The following is a 25,389-nucleotide window of genomic DNA, read 5'->3' as shown; positions in this document are numbered from 1 at the left end:
AGAATTTTAACAAATAATGAAGGAAGAATCTGTGTGTATTTTTAGTCCCTACGCTCGATGCCTGAAGCCGGCAGCTGAGGTGTACATTAAACATGAACATTGCAGCCTGAGACATTGTTACACGTTATGGCATCTACTGCCGCCCGGTGGCCATTCTTGGTATCACCATTTAGCTTCCGGTGAATGCACTGCAGGGAGTGGCTGCTGGCCTCCTCCGTGCAGTGCAGTGGGACTGCAGGAACCAGGGGCATAACCAAGAGCCCTCCACCAATTTCTACTGATTTTCCTCCCTTCTCTCCTGATTTAGTTCTAACTGTGCCAATATCTTTCACGTACACTCATCTGTGAACTTGCACAACATGTGGAGGTATTTGACTATGGTGGGCATCACAATTGGGATCTTCCGGATTTGTTAATCACATTAATTACCCACTGCTCCAGCTGGAAGGGTGGAGAGGTAATACTTAAATACTCCCTTCAGGGGAACTTATTCTTCAACAACAAATATTCTATTGTGGCTTACTAGTTCCTTGTTTGTGAAAATGGCAAAAATGGGGTTGAGCTCGTGGCAGCTCAGGAGTTTATTCCGTAAATTGAATGGGCAACGGGCCATGAAAAGCTTGGCCTGTCGCACACTAGGCCTCGAAGCATAAACTCCAGAAAGGGAGCAGCTCTTTATTTTATATTCATTCTTAGGATGCGAACGTCACTGGCAAGGCCATCCCTAGTTGGCCTGAAAAGGTGGTGGTCAGTCGCCTTCTTGAACCACTGGCGGTTTGATGCAACTGAGGGGCTTGCTGCGCCCCTTCAGAGGGAAGTTAAGAGTCAACCATGTTGGTGTGGGACTGGAGTCACATATAGGCCAGACAGGGTAAGGACGGCAAGTTTCTGTCCCTAAAGGACACCAGTTTGGATTCTTACAATGATCCAGCAGTTTCATGGTCACTTTTACTGGTGCCATAAAGGGCCGCACTTTGCTATTAAAGTGGAAATGGAGGTGGCTGTAAAGTGGACTGATTGTTAACATGGGCGCAAGGGAACGTGTGGGTAGCATGGCTTCCTTTGATGCTGATGAGTTGGAGGGCTGCAATAAGAGAAAAGGTGCCGGCAATATGGAGGGAGATCAGTGACTGAGTCAGTGCAGTGGCCCAGGTCCCCCGTTACCGGTTGCCAATCAGGACGATGTTTTTTGGTATCAGGAGCAAGGTCACCAGCAATGTGTTCCTCACATTTCCACACAGATCTTGTGGAGCCCATCAACCATGGCCCTAAGGTGGGAATTCCCACACCCAGTGGGAGGGACTAGCTAAAGTACTGCGCACAAACGTTGCCCTTTTGCGCACACTCATTCTGCCAAAGCCGGAGGGAAGATTTCACTTGCTGGAGATGGTGGCGGATGTGGACCAGCCCGAGGTTGTGCTCTGCCATTAGGGGGTTGTCAGTGGGAACAGCAGCCATGATGTGGAGGATTGTCCTGCTCCCCTGAGAGCAATGCCCACAGTGTTCTCCTCCCAAATATATGGGCATCATGGGTTGGCGCGTAATGAAGGCATCAAGGCTACATCCTGGATAGTGGCCCTCTCTATGTATAATGGTGCTTCTGTTTTCAGATGCTGTCTGTACATGAATGGAATGGAAACTCTTCCTGTTCATGTGGGCCATGGGGTTGATATCCTGGAATGTTGGTATCGGCCTTAGCTCAGTGATACCACCCTTGCCTCTGAGTCAAGAACTTTGAGAGTTCATAGTGCCACTCCAGAAACTTGAGCACATAATCCAGGCTGACACTTCAATGCAATACTGAGGGAGTGCAGCACTGTTGGAGGTGCCATCTTTCAGATGAGACGTTAAACGTCTTCTCTCCCACGGCACTATTTCGAAGAGGAACAAGGGAGTTATCCCTGGTGTTCTAGTCAATATATATTCATCAACCAAACATAACTTCGGTGTCACTATATGCAGCCATGGTTTAAATGGGAACTTTTAGTAAAAACTTATTAGAAATGAAATAATGTCCACTGAATTTATATAACCAGGGTCACTGTGGTTCATGTTGGGCTTTCAGATCAACGGGTGCTCTGGAGGGATAGACCTTCAGGAAGACCAGGAAAACCCATCTCACTGAGCGATGAGAACATGATTGATGGTTCCAGACTGGAGGGGAACAATGGATGCAATGGTGGGTTGATGTCACATGCTTTTGAATATGTAGAAAGCAATGGTGGGTTGATTCAGAGGAATCCTCTCCCTACACTGATACTGCAAGTTTGAGGGCCTGGTCTTCGAACACTCTTTTCCTCAGATGGCCAAAGGCTACACTGGCGCACTGGAGGCGGTGTTGAATCTCCTCATCAATGACCTGCTTTTGTTAATAAAAGGCGCCTGAGGTATGGGAAATGGTCCACGTTGTCCAGGGCCGCGCCGTGGATCTTGATGACTTGGGGGTAGTGCTGTGCGGCAAGGACAGGTTGGTGGAGGACCTTTGTCTTACAGATGTTTAGCGTAAGGCCCATGCTTTCGTACGCCTCAGTGAATACGCCTCAGTAAAAACATCTCCAGCATTGAAGTACTGACCACACTTGATCAGCTCCGCTGGGCAGGCCACACTGTTCGCATGCCAGACACGAGACTCCCAAAGCAAGCGCTCTACTCGGAACTCCTTCATGGCAAATGAGCCCAAGGTGGACAGAGGAAACGTTACAAGGACACCTGCAAAGCTTCCCTGATAAAGTGCAACATCTCCACCGACACCTGGGAGTCCCTGACCAAAGACCGCCCGGAGTGGAGAAAGTGCACCTGGGAGGGCGCTGAGCACCTCGAGTCTCATTGCCGAGAGCATGCAGAAATCAAGCGCAGGCAGCGGAAAGAGTGTGCGGCAAACCAGCCCCACTCACCTCTTCCCCCAATGGCTATCTGTCCCACCTGTGACAGGGACTGTGGTTCTCGTATTGGACTGTTCAGCCACCTAAGGACTCATTCTAAGAGTTGAAGCAAGTCTACCTTGATTCTGAGGGACTGCCTATGATGATGGCTGAAAGTTATAAGTTATATTCATTTATTTGCAGTAAAAGAAAAACTTGCATTTATATAGCGCCTTTCATGACCTCAGGTCATCCCAAAGAGCTTTACAGCCAATGAAGTAATTTTGGAGTGATGTCATGTAGGAAACGCAACAGCCAATTTGCGCACAGCAAGCTCCCACAAACAGCAATGTGAATGACCAGATAATCTGGTTTTGTGATGTTGATTGAGAGATAAATATTGGCCAGGACATCGGGGATAACTCCCCTGCTCTTTGAAATAGTGCCATGGGATTTTTTACATCCACCTGAGAGCCGACGGTGCCTCATCTGAAAAGACATCACCTCCAACAGTGCAGCACTCCCTCAGCACTGGAGTGTCAGCCTAGATTTTTATGCTGAAGTATTATTGGAGTGGGACTTGAACCCACAACCTTGCTAGGCTTCAAGGTGAGTGTGCTGCCCACTGAGCCACAGCTGACAGTAAGCAAGTAGTCCTATTTCCAATTGATTATAATTAATTCCAATTCCATCTGATTATACCACATGGTACATTTTACCCTAAGATACAGCTGAGTCCAAATGAATATATAAATAATTTGCTAAATAGGGGATCACAATCTCTCAGGTCAATAATATAATGGTTGGTGCCCATTGAAGTGTGTGTCAGGTGTTAGATCCTTATGTATTAGGTGTGGAGACCTTAGACCAGTCTATGCACCGACTACTGAGGCAATATATTTTAATAACATTGGAAGAGGTTCTTCCCAAACTCAGCTCTGGGAGGCTATAATCACTAATGGGCATCTCATTTTTCAAATCTGTAATGAGCCCGGATCCATCCAGTGTTTCTGTACTTGTCCCATGACCATTTCCTTCCGCCTCGCACCATCATCCTTGCTGTCATTGAATCTCTCCTGCCTTCCACCCTATCACAGACCTTCCCTTTCCTCCTCCCCTTTCTCTGCCTCTGCACTGACTTAAAACCTGTTATAACTCTAGCCTTTTCCAGTTACGACAAAAGTTCATCAACCTGAATTTCTCCCTCCACGGACCCTGCCTGACCCGCTGAGTATTTCCAGCATTTTCTGTTATTTGAGATTTCCAGCGTTGGCAGTATTTTGCTTTTGCAATAGACCGGGTCTGCACACACCTCCTTCACTGTGTTACTGGGATGGACCGTAATATGGCCTTACTACACAGTATAAATGCACACGAGGCCCATACTTGAGAGAAGGTCACTCTGTGACCAGTAACCTTTATTAGCTAGCACTGAAGTGATGAAGGTGGATGGAGCTTCCCCTTTTATACCTGAAAGTCCAGGTTAGGAGTGTCTCCCACAAGTTCACCACCTAGTGGTCAATGTTCACACGGTGTACAACTTAGGTCCGTTTATACATGGGTTACAATGACAGTTACATGACATCACCTCCCCCCCCAAAGTCTTATTGGGATCACAGGTTAAATCTCTCTGGTGGTTTACGCTCCCTTGTAGAGCGCCTGAGTTGGGACTCCGATTGTTGGGTGCTGGCCTGAGTATCTGCTGTTTGCGGTGCCTCAGGCCTGTCTGGACTGCCCACAGTGTCTGGGCTCTCCTCCCTTTGGTTCTTGTGTTCGGTCACCTGTGGAGGAGTGAACTCTACATCGTGTTCTTCCTCTGCTTCTTCTATGGGGTTGCTGAACCTCCTTTTTGTTTGATCCACGTGTTTGCGGCAGATTTGTCCATTGGTAAGTTTAACTACCAGAATCCTATTCCCCTCTTTGGCAATCACAGTGCCTGTGAGCCATTTGGGCCCTGCAGCGTAGCTGAGGACAAAAACAGGGTCATTGACATCAATACATTGCGCCCTTGCATTCCCGTCATGGCGCCTGCTCTCAACAATTTCTTTCATGGTGGGTTGTATAAGGGATAACCTGGTTTTGAGCGTCCTTTTCATTAGCAGCTCTGCGGGTGGGACCCCTGTGAGCTAGTGTGGTCAGGATCTATTGGCCAACAGAAGGCGTGATAAGTGGCTTTGTAGGGAACCCCCTTGGATTCTGAGCATCCCCTGTTTGATTATCTGCGATGCTTGTTCCGCCTGGCCATTTGAGGCCGGCTTGAACGGTGCCGTTCTGACATGGTTGATACCATTTCCTGCCATGAAGTCCTGGAATTCAATGCTTGTAAAGCACGGGCCATTGTCGCTGACCAAGACGTCAGGTAGACCATGGGCGGCGAACATTGCCCGTAGACTTTCTACCATGGCAGAGGATGTGTTTGAATTGAGAATGTCTCACTCGAAAGGGAATATTATTTGAATGGGGAGAAATTACAACATGCTGTGGTGCAGAGGGACCTGGGGGTCCTTGTGCATGAATCCCAAAAAGTGAGTTTGCAGGTGCAGCAGGTAATCAGGAAAGCGAATGGAATGTTGGCCTTCATTGCGAGAGGGATGGAGTACAAAAGCAGGGAGGTCCTTCTGCAACTGTATAGGGTATTGGTGAGGCCGCACCTGGAGTACTGCGTGCAGTTTTGGTCACCTTACTTAAGGAAGGATATACTAGCTTTGGAGGGGGTACAGAGACGATTCACTAGGCTGATTCCGGAGATGAGGGGGTTACCTTATGATGATAGATTGAGTAGACTGGGTTTTTACTCGTTGGAGTTCAGAAGGATGAGGGGTGATCTTAATAGAAACATTTAAAATAATGAAAGGGATAGACAGGATAGAGGCAGAGAGGTTGTTTCCACTGGTCGGGGAGACTAGAACTAGGGGGCACAGCCTCAAAATACGGGGGAGCCAATTTAAAACCGAGTTGAGAAGGAATTTCTTCTCCCAGAGGGTTATGAATCTGTGGAATTTTCTGCCCAAGGAAGCAGTTGAGGCTAGCTCATTGAATGTATTCAAATCACAGATAGATAGATTTTTAACCAATAAGGGAATTAAGGGTTACGGGGAGAGGGCGGGTAAGTGGAGCTGAGTCCACGGCCAGATCAGCCATGATCTTGTTGAATGGCGGAGCAGGCTCGAGGGGCTAGATGGCCTACTCCTGGTCCTAATTCTTATGTTCTTATGTTCTTATGATCCATTTGGAGTGGGCGTCTACTACAACCAAAAACATTTTTCCCATGAAAGGATCTGCGTAGCCCACATGGATACGTGACCATGGCTTGGCGGGCCAGGACCAGGGGCTAAGGGGGGCTTCCTTGGGCGCATTGCCCAGCTGGGCATACGTGTTGCACCTGCGAACACAAAGTTCCAGGTCAGCATCTATCCCTGGCCACCAAACGTGTGACCTGGCAATTGCCTTCATCATGACAATGCCCGGGTGCTCATCGTGGAGTTCTCTGATAAACATCTCTCTGCCCATCTGGGGCATGACTACTCGGTTTCCCCACAGTAGGCAATCGGCCTGAATCGAGAGTTCATCCTTGCGCCTGTGAAATGGTTTAAATTCCTCAGGGCATGCCCCGTACGTGGCTGCCCAGTCCCCATTCAGGACACATTTCTTGACTAAAGACAGTAGCGGGTCTCTATTTGTCCAGACTTTAATCTGACGGGCTGTCACGGGTGAGCCTTCGCTTTCGAAAGCTTCAACAGCTATGACCATCTCAGCAGCATGCTCGGTTGCCACCTCAGTGGTGGCTAGTGGGAGCCTGCTGAGTGCATTGGTGCAGTTTTCAGTGCCTGGTCTGTGCCGAATTGTATAGTCATAGGCGGCTAACATGAGTGCCTACCTCTGTATGCGGGCCGATGCATTTGCATTTATGGCCTTGTTGTCGGCCAAAAGAGATGTTAGGGGTTTGTGATCTGTCTCCAGCTCAAATTTCCTGCCAAACAGGTACTGGTGCATTTTTTTTACAGCACATATACATGTTAACGCTTCCTTTTCTACCATCCCGTAGCCCCGTTCTGCCTGGGACAGACTTCTGGAGGCATAAGCTACCGGCTGTAACTGACCCTTGGCATTAACATGCTGCAACACACACCCGACCCCACAGGACGATGCATCACACGTTAAAACAAGTTTCTTACATGGGTCATATAGCGTTAACAGATTGTTGGAGCATAACAAATTTCGTGCTCTATCAAAAGCCCTTTCCTGGCTGTCCCCGCAGACCCATTCACGACCTTTGCATAGGAGCACGTGTAGCGGCTCTAACAGCATGCTCAATTTGGGAAGAAAGTTACCAAAATAGTTCAGGAGCCCCAGGATCGAACGCAGCTCCGTCGTGTTACGGGGTCTGGGTGCTCTCTGGATCGCTTCTGTTTTGGACGCAGTAGGTCTGATCCCGTCTGCTGCTACCCTCATCCCCAGGAATTCTACCTCTGGAGCTAGGAAGACGCACTTCGCCTTTTTCAGTCGCAGACCTACCCGGTTCAGTCTGCGTAGCACCTCCTCCAGATTGCGGAGGTGTTCTTCAGTATCACAACCCGTGATGAGGATGTCGTCTTGAAAAACCACTGTCCTTGGAATCGACTTGAGGAGGCTTTCCATGTTTCGTTGAAAGATCGCGGCGGCCGAGCAAATCCCAAATGGACATCTGTTGTACTCAAACAACCCCTTGTGTGTCGTGATGGTGGTCAGCTTCTTCGACTCACTCGCCATCTCCTGGGTCATGTAAGCTGAGGTCAGGTCCAATTTTGAAAAAAGTTTGCCAGCGGATAGCGTCGCAAAGAGGTCCTCCGCTCTCGGTAGCGGGTACTGGTCTTGGAGTGACACTCGATTGATGGTGGTCTTGTAATCACCACATATCCTGACCGACCCATCCGCCTTGAGCACCGGCACAATCGGGCTCGCCCAGTCACTGAATTCAACTGGCGAGATGATGCCTTCCCTCAGCAGGCGGTCCAATTCGCCTTCTATCTTTTCCCGCATCACGTACGGCACCGCTCTGGCCTTGTGGTGTACTGGCCTGGCGTCCGGGTTTATGTGAATCACTACCTTGGTCCCCATAAAAGTGCCAATGCCGGGTTGAAATAGTGAGTCAAATTTGTCCAGGACCTGTGAGCATGACATTCGCTCCACAGAAGAAATTGCTTTGACATCGCCCCATTTCCAGTTCATGACAGCAAGCCAACTCCTCCCCAGCAGTGCGGGACTGTCCCCCGGGACAATCCAGAGTGGCAATCTGTTCTCCGAATCTTTGTGGGTCACGACTACCATGGCGCTGCCTAGCACCAGAATGATCTCCTTTGTAGATGTCTGTAGCTGTGCGTCAATCGGCACTAATTTTGGCCTCCTGGTCTTGGACGCCCACAACTTGTCGAACTGTTTGATACTCATCAGGGGCTGGCTGGCCCCTATGTCCATTGATACTAGGATGCCATTGAGGAGCACTTTCATCATTATCGGTGGCGTCCTGGTGTATGAACTGTATATGTGCTCCACATGAACTCGCTGAACTTCAGCTTCCAGCGATTTCCCCCAGTGTCCATTTGGCCTCGTAATAGAAACATAGAAAATAGGTGCAGGAGTAGGCCATTTGGCCCTTCGAGCCTGCACCACCATGCAATAAGATCATGGTTGATCATTCACCTCAGTATCCCTATCCTGCTTTCTCTCCATACCCCTTGATCCGTTTAGCCGCAAGGGCCATATCTAACTCCCTCTTGAATATATCCAATGAACTGGCATCAACAACTCTCTGCGGTAGGGAATTCTATAGGTTAACAACTCTCTGAGTGAAGAAGTTTCTCCTCATCTCAGTCCTAATTGGCCTACCCCTTATCCTTAGACTGTGTCCCCTGGTTCTGGACTTCCCCAACATCGGGAACATTCTTCCTGCATCTAACCTGTCCAGTCCCGTCAGAATTTTATATGTTTCTATGAGATTCCCCTCTCATCCTTCTAAACTCTAGTGAATAAAGGCCCAGTTGATCCAGTCTCTCCTCATATGTCAGTCCAGCCATCCCGGGAATCAGTCTGGTGAACCTTCGCCGCACTCCCTTAATAGCAAGAACGTCCTTCCTCAGATTAGGAGACCAAAACTGAACACAATATTCCAGGTGAGGCCTCACCTAGGCCCTGTACAACTGCAGTAAGACCTCCCTTCTCCTATACTCAAAATCGCTAGCTATGAAGGGCAAAATACCATTTGCCTTCCTCACCGCCTGATGGACCTGCATGCCAACTTTCAATGACTGATGTACCATGACACCCAGGTCTCGTTGCAGCTCCCCTTTTCCTAATCTTCCACCATTCAGATAATATTCTGCCTTCGTGTTTTTGCCCCCAAAGTCGATAACCTCACATTTATCCACATTATACTGCATCTGCCATGCATTTGCCCACTCACCTAACCTGTCCAAGTCACCCTGCAGCTGCTTAGCGTCCTCCTCACAGCTCACACCACCACCCAGTTTAGTGTCATCTGCAAACTTGGAGATATTACACTCAATTTCTTCATCCAAATCATTAATGTATATTGTAAAGAGCTGGGGTCCCAGGATCGAGCCCTGCAGTACCCCACTAGTCACTGCCTGCCATTCTGAAAAGGACCCATTGATCACGACTCTCTGCTGCCTGCCTGCCAATCAGTTCTCTATCCACGTCAGTACATTACCCCCAATAGCACGTGCTTTAGTTTTGCACACTAATCTCTTGTGTGGGACCTTGTCAAAAGCCTTTTGAAAGTCCAAATATACCACATCCACTGGTTCTCCCTTGTCCACTCTACTAGTTACATCCACAAAAAATTCCAGAAGATTTGTCAAGCAAGATTTCCCTTTCATAAATCCATGTTGACTTGGACCAATCCTGTCACTGCTTTCCAATTTCACTGTTATTTCATCTTTAATAATTGATTCCAACATTTTCCCCACTACTAATGTCAGGCTAACCGGTCTATAATTACCCGTTTTCTCTCTCCCTCCTTTTTTAACAAGTGGTGTTACATTAGCTACACTCCAGTCCATAGGAACTGATCCAGAGTCGATAAGACTGTTGGAAAATGATCACCAATGCATCCATTATTTCTCGAACCACTTCCTTAAGTACCCTGCAGACCATCAGGCCCCGGGGATTTATCGGCCTTCAATCCCATCAATTTCCCTAACACAATTTCCTGCCTAATAAGGATACCCTTCAGTTCCTCTTTCTCACTAGACCTTTGGTCCCCTAGTACTTCCGGACGGTTATTTGTGTCTTCCTTCGTAGGGCTTACATCGTCCCAGTCCTCCTCGTACATCAACCTGGCTGCAGGCTTCCTGCACATACGCGCCAAGTGACCACTGATATTGCAGTTTCTGCAGGTATATTGCTGATACCTGCAAGGCTGTGTGTTTGCCTCCACACCTCCAACATGAGCCGTTGTTGGAAACAAAAGGTCCATTACCAGTCGATCGTCTCTGACTGTCTCTGTAACTGTCCTTAAACGCACCATTGACAGGTGTTGATGGCTCCATTACTGGCCGCATTGTCCCTTGCGATGGCATGAATCGCCGTTCAGCTAGCCATTGTCTCTGTTGAATTCCCCCTTTGGGTTCGACTACATGCTCGGGCATGTCCGATTGCCCCTGCCTGCCTGGAGAACTGTGTGCCATGTTAACAATGTTAACTCCCTGTCCAGTTGCTGCATTTAAACCAAGATTTTTGTCAAACATCATTCTGGTCTCTTCCTCCCAAGATAAATGTCTGGGCCATCAAAGCCGTCGTTTCCAAGGTCAAGTCTTTGGTCTCAATCTGTTTCCTGAAAACCCCAGCATGCCCGATGCCCTCAATAAAAAAGTCTCGCAGCATCTCCGCTCTGCATGCATATAGGAACTTACATAGGCTCGCCAGTCGCCGGAGATCTGCCACGAAGTCTGGAACGCTTTGCCCTTCTCGCCGCCAGTGCATGTAAAACCAGTGTCTCGCCATGTGCATGCTGCTCGCTGGTTTAAGGTGTTCCCCGATCAACTTACTGAGCTCTTCAAAAGTCTTGACCACCGGCTTCTCTGGCGCTAGAAGGTCCTTCATCAGGGAATAGGTCCTGGATCCACAAACCGTCAGGAGATGAGCCCTGTGTTTGTCAGCCGAATCCTGTCGCAGCCATTCCTTAGTGATGAAACTTTGCTGTACTATCTCAATAAAATTGTCCCAATCATCACCAACACAGTACCTCTCGTCTGTGCTGCTAGTGGCCATGCTCGGATGGTTTAAATCCTAGTTTCTCGTCGCCAATAATATGTCCTTACTATACAGTATAAATGCACACGAGGCCCATACTTGAGAGAAGGTCATGCTGTGACCAGTAACCTTTATTAGCCAGCACTGAAGTGATGAAGGTGGGTGGAGCTTCCCCTTTTATACCTGAAAGTCCAGATTAGGAGTGTCTCCCACAAGTTCACCCCCTAGTGGTCGATGTTCTCACGGTGTACAACTTAGGTCAGTTTATACATGGATTACAATGACAGTTGAATACATGACAGACCGGGTCTGCACACACCTCCTTCACCGTGTTACTGGGATAGACCGGCTCTGTCGCCAGTGCTGCACACAGCCCAATGGCCAATATTTAAAAATGTGTGAAACGAGGCCTGGGTCTTTTGTGAAGATAAGCGATACTAGGGAGCTTCCCAAAGTAAGCAGCGGGGTGAAGTTGCTCAGACTTCCCATCTGCTGTGTGACTGAGGTTGGAGCTCGATGGAACCCCATTCAGCCCCTCGAGCCCAATACACAGAGACAGGAGGAGAGAGAGACAGAGAGAGCGAGAGTGAGAGACAGAGAGAAAGAGACACACATAGAGAGAGAGAGAGACAGAGCCAGAGAGAGAGAGACGAGGACAGAGAGACAGACACAGAGAGAGGCAGAGACACACACACACAGAGACAGAGAGACACAGACAGAGAGAGAGACACACACACACAGTGAAACACACAGAGAGTGAGAGAGAGACACACACACACACAGAGTGAAAGAGAGAGAGTGAGACACATAGAGAGAGAGAGAGAGACACACATGGATATGTGTGTGTCTATATATAGAGAGGGAGATGTAGATGGGAGTTCCCAGCTTGTCCCGGTTTCTGATCCTTTATTCAGCAGGCTGAGCCCACCCCTCCAGCTGCTGCCTGTGTTTGCTCGGCCCCGCGTACGTCAGACCCAGAGGGAGGTTCCGGGGAGCGCAGGGAGCGGGGGTTGGTGCGGAACCTTCCCTCTGTCAGCGGCCCGGAGCTGCGGGGAGGGCGCAGCCATGGAGCGGGGAGTCCGACACACGGGCAGCTTCATCCTGCTCGCTGGGATGCTCGGTGAGTCCGGCTAATGTCCCTCAATTGTACCGCGGGGAGGGAGGGAGACGGAGATGGAGATGGAGGGGGAGAGCGGGAGCGATAGAGAGCGGGAGGGAGGGGACATTGGAGCTATAATCTTGTGTGTGAGAAAGCGAGAGAGACACTGACGGGATGCCCACACACTCCAACCCTTCCCCTCCCCTCCGCTCGCCCTCCCCTCCATCCCCCTCTCCTCCAATCTGTTTCTGATTTTAATTGTGTTTTCCCGAGGGAGATGAGGATATGAGAACAATATCAGCAGAAAAACATGGAGCGGTAAATGACGCACAGTCCTGATGGCATGAGTCTGCACACATTGAACTCACCATCGATTATTGCATTACTGGTCAATTGTATTGATTTTGAAATGAGGAGTTAGATACAGAGTAAAGCTCCCTCTACACTGTCCCATCAAACACTTCCCGGGCAGGTACAGCACGGGGTTAGATACAGAGTAAAGCTCCCTCTACACTGTCCCATCACACATTCCCAGGCAGGTACAGCACAGAGTTAGATACAGAGTAAAGCTCCCTCTACACTGTCCCATCAAACACTCCCAGGGCAGGTACAGCACAGGGTTAGATACAGAGCAAAGCTCCCTCTACACTGTCCCATCAAACACTCCCAGGGCAGGTACAGCACAGGGTTAGATACAGAGTAAAGCTCCCTCTACACTGTCCCATCAAACACTCCCAGGGCAGGTACAACATGGGGTTAGATACAGAGTAAAGCTCCCCCCTACACTGTCCCATCAAACACTCCCAGGGCAGGTACAGCACGGGTTAGGTACAGAGTAAAGCTCCCTCTACACTGTCCCATCACACATTCCCAGGCAGGTACAGCACAGAGTTAGATACAGAGTAAAGCTCCTCCAACACTGTCCCATCAAACACTCCCAGGGCAGGTACAGCACGGGTTAGATACAGAGTAAAGCTCCCTCTACACTGTCCCATCACACATTCCCAGGCAGGTACAGCACAGAGTTAGATACAGAGTAAAGCTCCCTCTACACTGTCCCATCAAACACTCCCAGGGCAGGTACAACACTGGGTTAGATACAGAGTAAAGCTCCCTCTACACTGTCCCATCACACATTCCCAGGGCAGGTACAACACGGGGTTAGATACAGAGTAAAGCTCCCTCTACACTGTCCCATCAAACACTCCCAGGGCAGGTACAGCACGGGTTAGGTACAGAGTAAAGCTCCCTCTACACTGTCCCAGATCTGCTCACAGTACTCCCCGTGTGGTCTGGCCAGGGCTTTATGGAATAGAGGGTGATGTTAATGGGGGTTCGATGTGGAAGGATGGGACGGGGCCCATGTCGAGCATAAATGCTGGCATGGACTGGTTGGGCTGAATGACCTCTTTCTGTGCCATTTATCCTGTGTAGAACATCTGAATTAGGAGGAGTCGTCGGCCATTTGCCATTCAATCAGATCACGGCTGATCTTTGACCTCAACTCCACTTTCCCACCCGATCCCTCGATTCCCACAGTGCTCAAAAATCTATCGCTCTCAGCCTTGAATATATTCAATGACCCAGCCTCCACAGCCCTCTGGGGCAGAGAATTCCACAGACTCACAGCCCTCCAAGATGGAGTATAATGTGGGAAAATGTGAGGTTATCCACTTTGGCAGGAAAAATAGAAAAGCAAATTATAATTTAAATGGAGAAAAATTGCAAAGTGCTGCAGTACAGAGAGACCTGGGGGTACTTGTGCATGAAACGCGAAACGTTAGTACGCAGGTACAGCAAGTAATCAGGAAGGCAAATGGAATGTTAGCTTTTATTGCAAGGGGGATAGAGTATAAAAGCAGAGAAGTCCTGCTTTCACTTGCAGGGTATTGCATACAGTGTAGTCTCCGTATTTAAGGAAGGACATACTTGCATTAGGAGGCAGTTCAGAGATGGTACACGAGGTTGATTTCAGAGATGAGGGGGTTGACTTATGAAGATAGGTTGAGTAGTTTGGGCCTATACCTCATTGGAATTCAGAAGAATGAGAGGTGATCTTATCGAAACATATAAGATAATGGGCCCAAGTTTCCACACGATAAAAAACGGGCGCCCCTCCGAGCTGGGTGCCCATTTTTCACGCCGAAAACGGCGCCTAAAAAAAAACTTGCGATTCTGGAGTGTTCTGCAGCTCCTTGTCTGCCTGGCGCGGCGCCAAGGGGGGCGGAGCCTACACTCGCGCCGATTTTGTAAGTGGGAGGGGGCGGGTACTATTTAAATTAGTTTTTTTCCTGCCGGCAACGCTGCGCGTGCGCGTTGGAGCGTTCGCGCATGCTCAGTGTGAAAAAAACATTGGCACTCGGCCATTTTTGTAGTTCTTTGGAGCTGTTTAATTTTTGAACATTTTTTTAATAAAAGCACATTGCCATCAGCACATCAGCACTTGCAGCCTTCTCACTGTCTCCTTCCCCCCCCCCCCTGCGGGAAGAACGGGCGCCTCCTCCCCCACCCCCGCAGGAAAGAACGGGCGCCTCCTTCCCCACCCCCCCCCGCGGGAAGAACAGGTGCCTCCACCCCCCCCCCCTGGCGGGAAGAACAGGCGCCTCCTCCTCCCTCCCCGCGGGAAGAACAGGTGCCTCCTTCCCCCCCCCCCCTGCGGGAAGAACGGGCGCCTCCTCCCCCCCCCGCGGGAAGAACAGGCGCCTCCCCCCCCCCCGCGGGAAGAACAGGCGCCTCCCCCCCCCCCGCGGGAAGAACAGGCGCCTCCCCCCCCCCCCCCCGTGGGAAGAACAGGCGCCTCCCCCCCCCCCCCCCCCGGCGGGAAGAACAGGCGCCTCCTCCCCCCCCCGCGGGAAGAACAGGTGCCTCCTTCCCCACCCCCCCCGGCGGGAAGAACAGGCGCCTCCTCCCCCCCCCGCGGGAAGAACAGGCGCCTCCTTCCCCACCCCCCCGCGGGAAGAACAGGCGCCTCCTTCCCCACCCCCCCCGCGGGAAGAACAGGCGCCTCCTTCCCCACCCCCCCCCCGCGGGAAGAACAGGCGCCTCCTTCCCCACCCCCCCCCGCGGGAAGAACAGGCGCCTCCTCCTCCCCCCTCGCGGGAAGAACGGGCGCCTCCTCCTCCCCCCCCGCGGGAAGAACGGGCGCCTCCTCCTCCCCCCCCGCGGGAAGAACGGGCGCCTCCTCCTCCCCCCCCCGCGGGAAGAACAGGCGCCTCCTCCTCCCCCCCCGCGGGAAGAACAGGCGCCTCCTCCTCCCCCCCCGCGGGAAGAACAGGCGCCTCCTCCTCCCCCCCCGCGGGAAGAACAGGCGCCTCCTCCTCCCCCCCCGCGGGAAGAACAGGCGCCTCCTCCTCCCCCCCCGCGGGAAGAACAGGCGCCTCCTCCTCCCCCCCCCGCGGGAAGAACAGGCGCCTCCTCCCCCCCCCGCGGGAAGAACAGGCGCCTCCTCCTCCCCCCCCGCGGGAAGAACAGGCGCCTCCTCCTCCCCCCCCCGCGGGAAGAACAGGCGCCTCCTCCCCCCCCCCGCGGGAAGAACAGGCGCCTCCTCCCCCCCCCGCGGGAAGAACAGGCGCCTCCTCCTCCCCCCCCCGCGGGAAGAACAGGCGCCTCCTCCCCCCCCCCCCGCGGGAAGAACAGGCGCCTCCTCCCCCCCCCCCCGCGGGAAGAACAGGCGCCTCCTCCCCCCCCCCCCGCGGGAAGAACAGGCGCCTCCTCCCCCCCCCCCCCGCGGGAAGAACGGGCGCCTCAGGCTGACTGCAGCATTCTCCGTGCCTTCACACAGGTAGGAAGATGGTTTATTTAATCTTTTCTTTGCTTATAAATGTTTATTCAGGTTGGATTTATTTGTATAATATTTGTAGAAGTATAAATAAGGATTTATTGTAGAATTTAATGACTTCCCTTCCCCCCCACCTCGTTCTGGACGCCTAATTTGTAACCTGCGCCTGATTTTCTAATGTGTAGAACAGGTTTTTTCAGTTCTACAAAAATCTTCACTTGCTCCATTCTAACTTAGTTTGGAGTACGTTTTCACTGTGGAAACTTTGAAATCAGGCGTCAGTGGCCGGACACGCCCCCTTTTGAAGAAAAAATTCTGTTCCAAAGTAGAACTGTTCTACCTGACTAGAACTGCAGAAAAAAAAAATCTGGAGAATTGCGATTTCTAAGATAGTCCATTCTCCACCAGTTGCTCCTAAAAATCAGGCGCAAATCATGTGGAAACTTGGGCCCAATGAGGGGGCTCAACAAGGTGGATGCAGAGAGGATATTTCCACTCATAGGGGAAACTAAAACTAGGGAGCATAGTCTTATAATAAGGGGCTGCCCATTTAAGACTGAGATGAGGAGGAATTTGAGGGTTATAAATCTGTGGAATTCCCTGTTCCAGAGAGCTGTGGAGGCTGGGTCATTGAATATATTTAAAACGGAGATAGACAGATTTGTAAGCGATAAGGGAGTAAAGGGTTATGGGGAGCAGGCAGAGAATTGGAGCTGAGTCCATGATCAGATTAGCCATGATCTTATTAAATGGTGGAGCAGGCTCGAGGGACCAAATGGCCTACTCCTGCTCCTATTTTTTATGTTCTCTGAGTGAAGAAATTCCTCCTCATCTCAGTCCTCAATAGCCGACCCCTTATTCTGAGACTGTGACCCTTGGATCCAGACTCCCCAGCCCGGAGAAACATTCTCCCTGCATCTACTCTGTCAATCTCTGTAAGATATTTTGCACATTGCAACGAGATCGCCCTTTTTCTTGTTTTTCTGTTATTCTGTGGTGGCTACAGGTTTGACCAGCTCTCGCTGGGTCCATGTGCCTCCCGGACCCCTCTACAGGGTCGAGGGAACCCACATCAGCATTTCCTGCAATGTGACGGATTACGATGGGGCCAGGGAGCAGGACTTCGAGTGGACGGTGTCAAAACTGGAGGCCCCCGAGAGAGCGATCAGTGTCGTGAGCACACGGGACCCCGACTTCTCTTATCTGGCCTACCGAGGGCGAGTGGGTGCAGGAGATGTGTTCATCCACCGCCTCGCCCCTGACTCCGTGGAGTTACACATGAGGTCCCTGCAGAAGCAGGATGAGGGGGAGTTTGAGTGTTACACACCGTCGAACGACAGGAAGTACCAGGGCATGTACAGTGCCAAGGTCATGCTGAGAGGTTGGTGCGGGACTGATGGGAAAAGAACTGAGTCCCATTGGGATTGTGTACAGTGGGAGTGAATGGGACGGGGTTGGGTCCATTGGGATTGTGTACAGAGGGAATGAATGGGAAGGGATTGGGCCCATTGGGATTGTGTACAAGGGGAGTGAATGGGAAGGGGCATGGGTCCATTGGGATTGTGTACAAGGGGAGTGAATGGGAAGGGATTGGGTCCATTGGGATTGTGTACAGAGGGAGTAAATGGGAAGAGGTTTTGGTCCATTGGGATTGTGTACAAGGGGAGTGAATGGGAAGGGGTTGGGTCCACTGGGATTGTGTATAGAGGGAATGAATGGGAAGAGGTTTTGATCCATTGGGATTGTGTACAGTGGGAGTGAATGGGAAAGGGTTGGGTCCATTGGGATTGTGTACAAGGGGAGTGAATGGGAAGGGATTGGGTCCATTGGGATTGTGTACAGTGGGAGTGAATGGGAAGGGGTTGGGTCCATTGGGATTGTGTACAAGGGGAGTGAATGGGAAGGGATTGGGTCCATTGGGATTGTGTACAAGGGGAGTAAATGGGAAGAGGTTTTGGTCCATTGGGATTGTTTACAAGGGGAGTGAATGGGAAGGGGTTTGGGTCCATTGGGATTGTGTACAAGGGGAGTGAATGGGAAGGGGTTTGGGTCCATTGGGATTGTGTACAGTGGGAATGAATGGGAAGGGGTTGGGTGCATTGGGATTGTGTACAAGGGGAGTGAATGGGAAGGGATTGGGTCGATTGGGATTGTGTACAGTGGGAGTGAATGGGACAGGGTTGGGTCCATTGGGATTGTGTACAGAGGGAGTGAATGGGAAGGGATTGGGTCCATTGGGATTGTGTACAAGGGGAGTGAATGGGAAGGGGTTTGGGTCAATTGGGATTGTGTACAAGGGGAGTGAATGGGAAGGGATTGGGTCCATTGGGATTGTGTATAGAGGGAGTAAATGGGAAGAGGTTTTGGTCCATTGGGATTGTGTACAAGGGGAGTGAATGGGAAGGGGTTGGGTCCACTGGGATTGTGTACAGAGGGAATGAATGGGAAGAGGTTTTGATCCATTGGGATTGTGTACAGTGGGAGTGAATGGGAAAGGGTTGGGTCCATTGGGATTGTGTATAAGGGGAGTGAATGGGAAGGGATTGGGTCCATTGGGATTGTGTACAGTGGGAGTGAATGGGAAGGGGTTGGGTCCATTGGGATTGTGTACAAGGGGAGTGAATGGGAAGGGATTGGGTCCATTGGGATTGTGTACAAGGGGAGTAAATGGGAAGAGGTTTTGGTCCATTTGGATTGTGTACAAGGGAAGTGAATGGGAAGGGGTTTGGGTCCATTGGGATTGTGTACAGTGGGAATGAATGGGAAGGGGTTGGGTGCATTGGGATTGTGTACAAGGGGAGTGAATGGGAAGGGATTGGGTCTATTGGGATTGTGTACAGTGGGAGTGAATGGGAAGGGGTTGGGTCCATTGGGATTGTGTACAAAGGGAGTGAATGGGAAGGGATTGGGTCCATTGGGATTGTGTATAAGGGGAGTAAATGGGAAGAGGTTTTGGTCCATTGGGATTGTGTACAAGGGGAGTGAATGGGAAGGGGTTGGGTCCATTGGGATTGTGTACAAAGGGAGTGAATGGGAAGGGATTGGGTCCATTGGGATTGTGTACAAGGGGAGTAAATGGGAAGAGGTTTTGGTCCATTGGGATTGTGTACAAGTGGAGTGAATGGGAAGGGGTTGGGTCCACTGGGATTGTGTATAGAGGGAATGAATGGGAAGAGGTTTTGATCCATTGGGATTGTGTACAGTGGGAGTGAATGGGAAAGGGTTGGGTCCATTGGGATTGTGTACAAGGGGAGTGAATGGGAAGGGATTGGGTCCATTCGGATTGTGTACAGTGGGAGTGAATGGGAAGGGGTTGGGTCCATTGGGATTGTGTACAAGGGGAGTGAATGGGAAGGGATTGGGTCCATTGGGATTGTGTACAAGGGGAGTAAATGGGAAGAGCTTTTGGTCCATTGGGATTGTGCACAAGGGGAATGAATGGGAAGGGGTTTTGGTCCATTTGGATTGGATGTAATGATATCTTATCGTGTTCTCTCTCTCTCTCCCTCCTTTTCTCCCTCTATCTCTTTCTGGCTCACTTTCTACATCTATCTCTCTTTGTCTCTCCCTCTTTCTCTCCCTCTCCCTCTCCCTCTCTGTCTGTCTCTCTCTGTCTCTGTCTCTCACTCTCTCTGTTTCTCTCTCTCTCTCTCTCTGTCTGTCTCTGTCTCTATCTGTCTCTGTCTCTCTCGCTCTCTGTCTCTCTCTCTCTGTCTGTCTCTCTCTCCCTGTCTCTCTGTCTCTCTCTCTCTCCGCCTCTCTCTCTCACTGTCTCTCTCTCTCTCTCTCTTTCTGTCTGTCTGTCTGTCTGTCTCTCTCTTTCTGTCTCTCTTTCTCTCTTCCAGTCCTCCCGGACACCCTGCATCTCTCCGGTCCCTCCGACGCACATCACCGCCTCGCGGTACGCGAGGGCGAACCCCTGGCATTACTCTGTCGCGCTGCAGTCCTTACAGCGCCGCACACCCACCTCTCCGTCACCTTCGTCCGCGACGGGAGCGACGGCCGACAGATGGTGATTGGGCTGGGACGCGACCTGACGGTGGAGACGGATGGCCAGGGGCCTTACTGGGCTCGATACGCCCAGGGAGACATCGGGGTGGAGAAGATCAGAGGCAACGCCTACCACCTAAAGGTCGACCACCTCAAGACTCAGGATGCAGGCAGCTACCACTGCACAGCAGCCGAATGGATCCTGGACCCCGACGGAACCTGGCAGAAGATCCTGGAGAGGACCATCCCCCTGGTCAACCTTTCGGTGGACCCCATCGGTGAGCGGAACTCGTACACCTGCTCGTCACACACTCCCAGGGCATGGGGTTAGATACAGAGTAAAGCTCCATCTACACTGTCCCATCAAACACTTCCAGGGCAGGTACAGGGGGTTAGACACAGAGTAAAGCTCCCTCTACACTATCCCATCAAACACACCCAGGGCAGGTACAGCACTGGGTTAGATACAGAGAAAAGCTCCCTCTACACTGTCCCATCCATCACTCGCGGGCAGGTACTGCATGGGTTAGATACAAAGTAAAGGAGGAGAATGTGGGTTTAGACTGGGTGGGATATTAATGGGTATGGGAAGTGAGGGAGTGAGTTTCATTAAACTGGGTGGGGATATTAAAGGGTGTGGGGGAGTGAGGAGGTGAGTGGGATTAGACTGGGTGGGATATGAAAGGGATGAAATGGAAATTGTGATGCCTTACTTTGCCGAATATGCATTTTTTTAAGTGTCCTGTGAAGCGCGTTGGGACGTTTCACTATATTAAAGTCGCTGTATAAATACAATTTGTTGTTGAGGTAATATCCCGCTGTGATCTTGCTCTGCCTAATGTCTGTGTTTCCCCGCTCCCTCCCCTGCAGATCTGACGCTGGGAGCCAAGGCCTCGGTGGCCCCCACCATGTTCTACCGGGGGGACACGGTGGACCTGCACTGCAACGTGAGCCTGGGGGTCGGCGAGGAGCAGGAGGAGGTGGCGCTGTCGGTGGGCTGGTGGGCCAAGGGGGAGGATGCCCTGGCGGGGGTGGACAGGAGGGGCGTGAGCCTGCCCACGGCCCTGTGGAGGAGGACAGCGGCAGGCAGCGAGCTCTCAGCCGACTGGGTGGCTCCACGCTGCTTCCGGCTGCGGATTTACAGAGCCACGCGGGAGGACGAGGGGCAGTATCACTGTGTGGTGACATGTTGGGCCCGGAGTCCTGGCAGAGGGTGGTACCAGGTGGCTAGGGCTCGATCCCAGCCCCTCACCCTCTACCTCTACCTGTCACGTGAGTGTGGCGCAGTTTGGGGGAGGGGGTGAGGAGTCCCCACAGCTCAGGGGGTGAGGAGACCACAGTTTGGGGAAGGGTTGAGGAGACCACACTGTTGGGGGAAGGGTTGAGGAGACCACATTTTGGGGAAGGGTTGAGGAGACCACAATGTTTGGTGAAGGGTTGAGGAGGTCACGCTGTTTGGAGAAGGGTTGAGGAGGTCACACGCTTTGGGGAAGGGTTGAGGAGGTCACGCTGTTTGGAGAAGGGTTGAGGAAGTCACACGGTTTGGGGAAGGGTTGAGGAGGTCACACAGTTTGGGGAAGGGTTGAGGAGACCACAGTTTGGGGAAGGGTTGAGGAGACCCCAGTGTTTGGGGAAGGGTTGAAGAGACCACAGTTTGGGGAAGGGTTGAGGAGACCACAGTTTGTGGAAGGGTTGAGGAGACCACACTGTTTGGGGAAGGGTTCAGGAGACCACAATTTGGGGATGGGTTGAGGAGACCACAGTTTGGGGAAGGGTTGAGGAGACCACAGTTTGGGGAAGGGTTGAGGAGGTCACACAGTTTGGGGAAGGGTTGAGGAGACCACAGTTTGGGGAAGGGTTGAGGAGACCACACTGTTTGGGGAAGGTTTGAGGAGATCACACTGTTTGGGGGTTTGAGGTGATCACACAGTTTGGGGAAGGGTTGAGGATACCACAGTTTGGGGAAGGTTTGAGTAGATCACACAGTTTGGGAAGGGTTGAGGAGATCACAGTTTGAGGAGGGTTGAGGAAACCACAGTTTGGGGAAGGGTTGAGGAGACCACACAGTTTGGGGAAGGGTTGAGGAGACCACAGTTTGGGGAAGGGTTGAGGAGACCCCAGTGTTTGGGGAAGGGTTGAGGAGACCACAGTTTGGGGAAGGGTTGAGGAGACTCCAGTGTTTGGGGAAGGGTTGAGGAGACCACACTGTTTGGGGAAGGGTTGAGGAGACCACAGTTTAGGGAGGGGTTGAGGAGACCACAGTTTGTGGAAGGGTTGAGGAGACCACACTGTTTGGGGAAGGGTTGAGGAGACCACAGTTTGGGGATGGGTTGAGGAGACCACAGTTTGGGGAAGGGTTGAGGAGACCACAGTTTGGGGAAGGGTTGAGGAGGTCACACAGTTTGGGGAAGGGTTGAGGAGACCACAGTTTGGGGAAGAGTTGAGGAGACCACACTGTTTGGGGAGGTGAGGAGATCACAGTTTGCGGGGGTGGGGGGGGCGGTGAGGAGACCACACAGTTTGGGGAAGGTTTGAGGAGACCACACAGTTTGGGGAAGGGTTGAGGAGACCACACTGTTTGGGGAAGGGTTGGGGAGATCACACAGTTTGGGGAAGGGTTGAGGAGACCACACTGTTTGGGGAAGGGTTGGGGAGATCACACAGTTTGGGGAAGGGTTGAGGAGATCGCACAGTTTGGGGGGGTGAGGAGCTCACACAGTTTGGGGAAGGGTTGAGGAGGCCACAGTTTGGGGAAGGGTTGAGGAGGCCACAGTTTTGGGAAGGCTTGAGGAGATCACAGTTTGGAGAAGGGTTGAGGAGATCACAGTTTGGGGAAGGGTTGAGTAGATCACACAGTTTGTGGAAGGGTTGAGTAGATCACACAGTTTGGGGAAGGGTTGAGGAGATATCACAGTTTGTGGAAGGGTTGAGGAGATCACACAATTTGTGGAAGGTGAGGAGATCGCACAGTTTGGCGAAGTGTTGAGGAGATCACACAGTTTGGAGAGGTGTGGAGATCATAGTTTGGGGAGGTGAGGAGTCACAGTTAAAGACTCCCCAAGCTTCCCAGTCCCTGTTGCTCTGCTCTGACGACCAACCTTCCTGTTTTTCAGCGTCTGACACGCTCCTCATTCCCATGGTTGTTGGAGTTGTGATATCCCTCATCGTGACGGTGACGATTATTAGCTCCGTGACGTGTTGCTTTCTGCGCCGGCTGGCCAAGAAGTAATGCGGTCACGTCGCAAGAACCAAGGAGGTGAGTCCGGACCCCTTCTCGCCCTCTAAGTTGGCTGCCGTGACCCCCCCCCGGGGATCCCCCGACCAGCACAGGAAGATCCCAGATTCACCAGCCGCCCCCCTCCCTCACGCTGATCTCTGCTTTTCTTCACAGGGATTCTGATGATGGTGGGAGCAGGAAGATGGAGGGAGCGGCGAGGTCTGAGCGAGGGAAACTGACCTCGAACCTGACCCGGATCTTCGAGACTGAACCCTGAGCCCCACACTGAACCCTGAACCCCCACACTGAACCCTGACCCCCAACACCGAGCCCCAAATTTGCCCCAATATTCTTTGTCTCTCTCTTTCTGTCTCTCTCTCTCTCCCCCCTCTCTCTCTCTGTCTGTCTCTCTCTGTCTGTCTCTCTGTCTCTCCCTCTGTCTCTCTCTCCCCCTCTCTCTCTCCCCCCCCTCTCTCTTCCCCCCCCTCTCTCTCCCCCCCTCTCTCTCCCCCCCTCTCTCTCCCCCCCTCTCTCATTCCATCTCTCTCATTCCATCTCTCTCATTCCATCTCTCTCACTCCATCTCTCTGTCTCTGTCTCACTCTCTCTCTCTCCCGATCCTGGGATCACATCCCTCACCCTCATCCTGGGCAAGATGCGGCACATGTTGCCGGGATACTGTCGGGGGGGGAAATGCACGGACCCTGAAACCACCCCCTCCCCCCTCCCCCCCGGCACACTGTCCCCTGGGGGTTCCCTCAATGGGCGAGCCTTGCATTAGTCACCTCCTGTTCAACAGCTCGTTAATCACTGACGAACTGTCGGTAACAAAACTACCCATGCGAGAACAACTGCCTGATTGGGATGGGTTAGTGATACCTTGAGACACACAGTTACACAAACACACATACACACGCACTTACAAAATGACCCCTAACAGAACTGTGTGCACAGCGCATGGTTTAATGTTATTCCATCAGTCGTCCACTAGAGGGAGTAGTTCACTAGTCCACAACAATGGGATAGTGATTGGTTATCGGATGCAAATCACTGATTCGAATGAGTAGGTTAAGTGGCGAGTTATAGACATCAGCCATCGATGAGGGAATAATTTTCTTAGGCAGTCCCTCGGAGTCAAGGAAGACTTGCATCCACACTAACATAAGTTCTCAGGTGATTGAACAGTCCAATACGGGAATACAGTCTCTGTCACAGGTGGGACAGACAGTGGTTGAAGGAAAGGGTGTTGGGGAGTCTGGTTTGCTGTATTCTCCGTCCGCTGTCTGCGCTTGTTTTCTGCATGCTCTCGGTGACGAGACTCGAGGTGCTCAGCGCCCTCCCGGATGCTCTTCCTCCACTTAGGGCGATCTTAGGCCCAGGGATTCCCAGGTGTCAGTGGGGATGTTGTACTTTATCAGGGAGGCTTTGAGGGTATCCTTGAAACATTTCCTCTGCCCACCCGAGGCTCACTTGCCGTGTTGGAGCTCTGAGTAGAGCGCTTGCTTTGGGAGTCTCGTGTCGGGCATGCCCGACACATGTGGCCTGCCCAGCGGAGCTGGTCGAATGTGGTCAGTGCTTCGATGCTGGGGATGTTGGTTGATCGAGAACACTGTCCTCCCAGGGGTTTTGCAGGATCTTGCGGAGGCAGCGCTGGTGGTATTTCTCCAGCAATTTGAGGTGTCTACTGTATATGGTCCACGTCTCTGAGCCATACAGGAGGGCGGGTATCACTACAGCCCTGTAGACCATAAGCTTGGTGCCAGATTTGAGGACCTGATCTTCGAAAACTCTTTTCCTCAGGCAGCCGAAGGCTGCGCTGGCGCACTGGAGGCGTGTTGGACCTCATCGTTGATGTCTGCGCTTGCTGATAGTAGGCTCCCGAGGTATGGAAAATGATCCACGTTGTCCAAGGTGTCGTGTGGATCTTGATAACTGGGGGTGGGGGGGGGTGCAGTTGTGTGAGGCAGGGCCAGGTTGGTGGAGGACCTTTGTCTTATGGACGTTTAGTGTAAAGCCCATGCTTTCGTACGCTGCCAGTGTGCTTAACGGATCGACTGTCGACTCAATGTTTAAAGGAGAAGTATGATTGCTGAAGGTTAACCGATCCCCGGGTTAATGGGTAACCGTCACTGATTAGTATTTAACCCGCTCTGGGCCCAATAGTTTGCGACGGTCGCCAGACAATGGTCGAGTG

General features: G+C 51.7%; 1 protein-coding gene across 1 annotated transcript; it reads left to right on the top strand.

Moving 5' to 3' along the window:
- The first annotated feature begins 12,167 nt into the window (after nucleotides 1–12,167).
- igsf8 (immunoglobulin superfamily, member 8) lies at nucleotides 12,168–25,120 on the top strand. Its single transcript, XM_070859980.1, has 6 exons — nucleotides 12,168–12,231; nucleotides 16,995–17,369; nucleotides 19,834–20,256; nucleotides 20,849–21,250; nucleotides 23,092–23,234; nucleotides 23,370–25,120. The coding sequence occupies exons 1-5, from the start codon at nucleotides 12,177–12,179 to the stop codon at nucleotides 23,205–23,207; spliced, it is 1,371 nt and encodes a 456-aa protein (XP_070716081.1). The 5' UTR covers nucleotides 12,168–12,176; the 3' UTR covers nucleotides 23,208–23,234; nucleotides 23,370–25,120.
- The last annotated feature ends 269 nt before the right edge of the window (nucleotides 25,121–25,389 follow it).

This window comes from Pristiophorus japonicus, chromosome 18 (genome assembly GCF_044704955.1).
Source record: "Pristiophorus japonicus isolate sPriJap1 chromosome 18, sPriJap1.hap1, whole genome shotgun sequence".
Taxonomy (NCBI): domain Eukaryota; kingdom Metazoa; phylum Chordata; class Chondrichthyes; family Pristiophoridae; genus Pristiophorus; species Pristiophorus japonicus.
The sequence above is the reverse complement of the archived record's forward strand: the minus strand, read 5'-3'. Positions and strand labels throughout refer to the sequence as shown.

Excerpts from the sequence above, each read along its gene's own strand:
- igsf8 (XM_070859980.1), top strand. The coding sequence starts at position 12,177 with ATGGAGCGGGGAGTCCGACACACGGGCAGCTTCATCCTGCTCGCTGGG. Across the intron at positions 17,370-19,833 it reads TGCCAAGGTCATGCTGAGAG|TCCTCCCGGACACCCTGCAT; the intron begins GTTGGTGCGGGA and ends TCTCTCTTCCAG. Across the intron at positions 21,251-23,091 it reads CCTCTACCTCTACCTGTCAC|CGTCTGACACGCTCCTCATT; the intron begins GTGAGTGTGGCG and ends CCTGTTTTTCAG.